This window comes from Apteryx mantelli, chromosome 5 (assembly GCF_036417845.1).
Source record: "Apteryx mantelli isolate bAptMan1 chromosome 5, bAptMan1.hap1, whole genome shotgun sequence".
NCBI lineage: Eukaryota > Metazoa > Chordata > Aves > Apterygiformes > Apterygidae > Apteryx > Apteryx mantelli.
The window spans coordinates 9,923,486-9,929,762 of record NC_089982.1 but is presented as its reverse complement, the minus strand read 5'-3'; the positions used below and the strand labels follow the sequence as shown (position 1 = coordinate 9,929,762).

General features: G+C 47.1%; 1 protein-coding gene across 2 annotated transcripts in view; it reads left to right on the top strand.

Moving 5' to 3' along the window:
- The first annotated feature begins 1,289 nt into the window (after positions 1 to 1,289).
- BMP2K (BMP2 inducible kinase) overlaps positions 1,290 to 6,277 on the top strand; it is a 70,997-nt gene continuing 66,009 nt past the window's right edge. Inside the window, exon 1 of one of the 2 annotated variants that reach the window (XM_067297459.1) lies at positions 1,290 to 1,515. In XM_067297459.1, the coding sequence (XP_067153560.1) occupies positions 1,344 to 1,515 (172 nt within the window). In that variant the 5' untranslated portion in view covers positions 1,290 to 1,343. The remainder of the gene's footprint in view (positions 1,516 to 6,277) is intronic. The other variant, XM_067297458.1, reaches the window with a different exon arrangement.

The following is a 6,277-nucleotide window of genomic DNA, read 5'->3' as shown; positions in this document are numbered from 1 at the left end:
ATGTCTTGTCAATGTCTTTAGGGAAGATGTCCATAGAGGATATGTTTCACAGTGGGGAATGCACAGCTGACATTCTTCTGTCCAGATTCATGGTTTTCTACTGCTGTTTTTCAGTCAGTTAACTCCTAAACAAGTGCATATGTGGAGCCTCCCTATTGTAAATTTACACACACCTTGACGTCAGTAGAGTTATTTCTTGCAGTTCTCAGTTTCCCCGCTAGAAGCAGTCTATGGACCTCAGAGGGTCCGCAGGCCTCTCAGGTGGCCCGAGCAGGGTGTTCAGGGCCATTTTTACCACCGTGGTAGTCTAAAACCCCTTCCCATCACCGCCCGAAGCTAAACTACTCCACAGCCACCCTTCCTGAGAGCACCTGCTGTCTTTAAACGCACTGGGCGGTGTCAGCGAAGCAGTGAAGGCGGCCGGGGCCGACGGTGAGAGGCTCTGTTTGCCTCACGCGTGTTTTTTTGTTTTTCCTTGCGACAGCTCTGCGAAAACGCTAGGCTTCCTGCGGGGCCGAATCGCCTCCTTTAGAGGAGCGGGCGAGCGGGCGCCCTCGCTCAACGCCCCGAAGCGGGAGGGTCGCCTCAGCGCGGCGAAGGCGGCGCGCGCGAGGCGGGCGAGGCCGTTAGAACCCTAACGGTCGCCGGTGTCCTAACGGTCGCCACGAGGCGGGCGGGGTGGCGGAAGGGGAGCAGCGCGAGGCGCCTCTCCCCCCCACCCGCCCCTCCACGTGCTCGCGCGGGCCTGACAACCTCACTTCCGGCCAGGCGGCTGGGTGAGCAGCGGGGAGGGGGGAGTTTACGCGTCTGTGAGGGAGAGGGAGCCGCGCATGCGCCGCTCGTCCACACACTGGCGAGGCGGTGGCTCTGCGTAGCGCGCAGCTCCCCCCTCCCCCCCCTGCCCCGCCCCGCCCGCGCGCGCGGCGGCGGCGGCGGCGCTGGCGGCTGCGCGCGCGCGAGGGCTGGGAGCAAAGTCCGAGCGGCGTCCACGGGGCAGCGCGGCTCTCGGCGCCTGCTCGGTCCTCGCGGCGGGGTTTTGCCCGCCCCCTTCCTCCTCCTTCTCCTCCGCCTCCCGGTGCGGGCGCAGGGAGCCGGCGGTGGCGGGCGGGCGGGTGAGGAGCAGCGGGGCGGGGGCCGCGGCCGGCATGTGAACCGGGGCAGCCCCCTCCCCGCCCCCGCCCCCACACACACCCTCCGGCAGCCGTTGGGCAACGGCCGCCCGCGGGCAACGGTCGCCCCTGGCCGCGCGCGCGCGCCCGCCCGGGCGGCTCTTTCGTGGGCAGCCGCCTGCGCCCCGCCGCTGCGGCGCCCCGTCCCGCGGGCCCGGCGGGGCGCCGCTCGCCATGAAGAAGTTTTCTCGGATGCCCAAGTCGGACGGGAGCGGCGGCTCCGGCGGGACGGTGTGCGGCGGCTCCGGCGGCGGCGGCGGCGGCGGCAGCGGCGGCGTCGCCGCCTTGGGCAAGGTGTTCGCCGTGGGACGGTACCAGGTCACCGCCGAGGAGCTGCTGGCCGAAGGTAACGGCGCCGGGGGGGCAGCGGGCGCGGTGCGGGGCGGGGGGGAGGCAGAGCCCCCCCGTCCACCCCTGGCAGCCGCTGGCTCGCCCTTTCGGGCCCTAAATAGCTGCTTACCCGCTCTAAGCCGGTTAAGGGGTTTTTGTTCTTTGTTGTTGTTGTTGTTTCAACTGTTGGCTGGTGCGTGGGGCTCGTTAGGTGGCTGACAGAGTTGCCTGGCGTATCGGCCTGAGTGCAGCAGTGTTAGACGTGCCAGAGAATGGCATGGTGTTGTGGGGCTGGCGATTCATTGGGGAGAGTGAGGGGAGCTGGGGTTAGAGACCGTGTGCCCAGCAACCAGTGCCTGAGAACGGGGTCTTGTAATCCTGTGGAAGGCTTCTGCCACTAAAAAAACACTGACTTCGTTTTCAGAACCTGGTAGACTTGCAGTTGGGTCACGAGTGAGCTTGGAGTGCTAACTACTTTTGCTGTAAATAATAATTCGTTCAAGTGTGCTTAAGATTTCTGATTCCTATCTTAGATGCACTTTCTGTTGTTAGGCCTTCATTTGGTCTTATGGCTGAGTTATAAGAATTAAGACAGTCATAGAATTGGTTAGTCTTTCTTAGTTATACAGCTTCAGTAGAGCCTGTGACATGGGGCGTCTTGATGACAGGCATACGTGAGTTTTACTGTGGGGGGGGGGAAACAGCATGGAGTTGATCTCTGAGTTAGTGGCAGCAGATGTTGTAAGGTCTTCAGCATAATTCACTTCCTAGGTCACTGAACACAGGGCCTGTCCTGTATATTTGGTAGACGCTGAAATTTGTAGCATTACTACGTACTGCTTTGGATGTTGTGGGTAAAATATTTTAGCCTTGTCATTTTTGTTTTGTGTGTTGCTCAGAGGAATTTATGCCTAAGTGTATAGTAAACTTCGATTGCTTATGTGTATTTCCTGATGAAAATTTTGTTCTTATTAGCAGTTCTAACAGGTTCATAGGGATACCATTAATATTTAAAACAGAAAATGTATGGGTGGTACTTCATCTTCTATTACTCTCTCAAAGAAGCTTAGACAATACAGTAGAATTGATACTTTAATATTTAGAATGGAATATTTTGGTTTTGATTTCTGGAAGCAAGGTTTGAGCTTGCTGTTAGGCAGCCAGGTAAGCAGCTGGCTACGTGAGTTGTCCTTGCTCCTTTAAGTCATTGCCATCTGACAGAAGGTCTTTTCTCGGCAGGGCTGGTTAGAGAGTAGAGGCTTCTGGATAAGTTATGGAAATAGGCACCTGAACAAGTTGAGGGGGTAACACAAAAAACCCCCCATGTAGTAGAAAGCAGAAAAACTGCATGTTGCCTTGCTTGGTTTAGCATATTATTAAACCGGGGTTTCTCATGAAATGCTGTATAAAGAATTACTACTGATGCCTATTTTTTTTGTTCTTTCTTTAGCTTGTGGAAACAAATTCACAACCAACAGTTGAGTATTGTGCAAATTACCTTGCCTCGTTTGGAGGCAGAAGTAGCTAGTTTTCTACAGCTTTTATTAGTGTCTTAAATATGGATGACTATGAATGAAACTCATAAGAGTAAGGACAGCGTACATCTACTGCATCTTGGGAAAAGTCTGCAAAGTCAACACCAGAGCTATTCAGTAGCGAAGACCTAAAAAGACTTAGAGGAGAATAAAATAACGGTTGACAACCACATAGTTAAGGTGGCAGTAGTAAAGAAGTGGGGGATCAGAGGAAACAATGCTCTTGCAACTTTTCTGACTGTTGAGAAACTGTATGTGGGGGGGGGGGCAGAAGTGACTGTAACAAGGTCACTATGACAGAGTTCTTTAATGGGACCCCTGTACCCTTATCAGACCACAATAGTTGATGAATGAGTAAGTGTCTTATTATCTAGGTATTACTTCTTGACAGTCAGTTTTTCCCTGTACTTAGTAACAATTAATGTTAGGTAATATTATATTACTGATATATTAGTATTTAATGTTACTATCAAATATCAATATTCATGCTTAATGATACTCCTACTTAATAATCCCCCTCCTTCAAAAAAAAACCAAAAAACCCCACCACTTTTTTCTTAGTCTCTCTGCCTAAGGTAGTTTTCCTTTGCTGAAAACCAGGCTTTCTGAGTGATGCAGTCTCGTCTGACAGTTCTCTCTGTATTCAGTGCTGTTGAAATACCGCGTATGAGTTGTTATTTTAAGAGGTTTGTATCAGACTTCGAGGTTGTGTAACCCAAAACATTTTTAGTAAGTTTATGAATGTAAGCAACTTAATGACAAGCCTATTATGGCAGAGATGCCCAGTGTTCTGTTAGCAGTGCTGTGGTATGGATATGCTTTTTTACTAGCTATTCGGTTTAGTAACTGGATCATTAGCGTTCTGTTGGGGGCGGGGGGTGGAGGGGAAACAGTTTGTATCTGTCGGGCACAAACTGTTCCTCCTCCCCCAAACATGCGTACGTACCTGTTCCAAACTTGGCTTTTGAATTGTCTTAGAAAGCTGGGTCCTGGTCTTGCGAGTGACTTAAGCTCCCTATAACTGAAGGAGGTTGCAGTACTGGTGCCAAGAGGCTTAAGTTGTGACTATACTGTTAGGCTACAGTCATGAATCTCTGGTAGATGTCCCATGTTGATATGGATGTTGTCCTCAAAACACTTCTCTGTAATCTTTGATTTTTTTTTTTTTTTGTGTGCAACATTTTAAAGGCAAAGCTATGTAGCATTGTCGTCTAGTTCTTTTGCAGAAATAATTCATATAATATCAAATACAACTGCATCCTTCTTGTGTTGAAGTAATTGTAAAAGCTGTAACTGTACAATTACTAGGCTCTTAGCTTGTTTTTTGTTTGTGTTAAACACTTCTCTTTTGATTATTTTTTTAGCCTTAACTCAAGGGTCAGTATACTGTTGGATGGAGTTGTTTGTTTTTTAAGGCTTATTATTCAGAGATGGGTAAAAACAATCAATTGGAGTAAGGCTTGATGGAGAAAATGAGTTGTCAGTTATTTCAATGCAGGAGATGGAAGTAGCAAGAGGGTGGTAAAAGTATGCAGGATAGCGACTGACATATGTGGAGTGAAAGCCTTATATTTATTTCTTGTTGTACAAGCGAATGTGCAATGAAACTGAAGTTGGGAAAATTAACGGTGACAAAAACATGGAGAAGTCTGTCCTTTTAAAGTTGTCGGTGGTGTACTAGGCCCTGAGTTAACTTTTTTAGTTATGGTAGCTCCAATATAGGGAAAAAAAGATAAAACAAAGCCTTTCTAATTCCAACATTGCAGCATGTTGGACATGAAAATGGGTGAAACATCCTTTTTAATCAATTTCAGATGTCAAATGCAAAACAGTTCAATATTGTGAAGAATGAAATGGAAAGTAAAAATAAACAACTTGTGAAATAATTTTTGTTTATGTAAGGAGGAGGCCATTGTGGCTTTAAATGAGGGTAAGATTACCTCTGTTTCTGGTTTGACTTAAACAGATAGGAGTTATTGAAGGGAAAGAACTGCATTAAAACTAATTTTTCTGGAGACTGCAAGGGTAGACACTGGAAGATATTTTGAAATTGGGATTCAGTTATCTTATGGTCTTGATTGCTTGGAGGGCCTTAAAGGTGTTTAAATAGAGTAAATAAAGATTATGCCAGATTTGAAGGAGTTTCTGTACTACTAGATTTAGCAGATAGAAGTGGGCACGCTAGCTGGTGTATTGAGATTTATTATGTGGTTAAGTATGTTTTACTAAACATAGCTAAAACAAGTCAAGAGGCTTATGGCTTAAAAAAAAGGAAGGGGGGAGGGGAACAGAGAGGTGATCTGTACCTGAAATGTTCAATAAACTCTCAAGTTAGTTCCTGGCCCAGTTTGAGAGCTTTTTTGTGGGCATGGAAGAATGCACATAGCATTACTTTTGTCATGTATCCTATTTAGAATTGATTAAAGCAATCACGAGGAATATGAAATTGCATCTTAGAAAAATCTCTTGTGTAGCTTTTTTTTTTTTTTCCCTATGGTACAGCTAATAAACTTGCTCAGTGTCTTGCACGTCTTTAAACTGATATTTCAGGGACCACAGTTTCAATGGATTCTTCAGGTTGGTTGTTCTTCTGCTATCCAGGACAACTAGTACCATAGCTGGACACTTCCTGATTTCTTAGTTAGGCTATTTTCAGCCCAAAAGAAAAATGAGGTAACTCTGTGTCAGGCAGTAGTCGCTTCTGATCTTAGGGGAACAGCCTGCAGAGGCACTAAACATTTGTCCCTTTGGAAGTACTCCACCAGAGAAGCAAGAATGCAGTCCTCCCCTTGTTCTTTAGGCTAAAAACCCTTTAAAACAATGAGCTGGGACTCAGCCTCCTAGGTAAAAGAAAGAGGGAAGTGTTAGAAAACAGGTCTTAGACCATCTGGAGTTTAAACTTTTTAGAGAACTTAACAGGATTGGAATTTGCATCTTCTGATGGTATGCTCTTATTGTGTAATAAAAGCATAATGTGGCTAGTAGGCAATATGAAGTTTTTATACTGGGCCAGTGCTACTGGATTTAGAGTCATCTTCAGTTAAGAACCTTAAAGGAAAATAAGCAGTGTCCTAGAAACAAGAAATAAGTCATTTTTGTCACATACTGGGAGGGCTAATCTTGCCACAGATAAGATGCAGTGAACTGGAGTTCCCAGGATTATCCAGTAATTAGTGTTTGCCTGTGATTCAGGTGTTTACCCTAGTTATGGATGATGAATGTCTTAGTGTTATATGATTATAG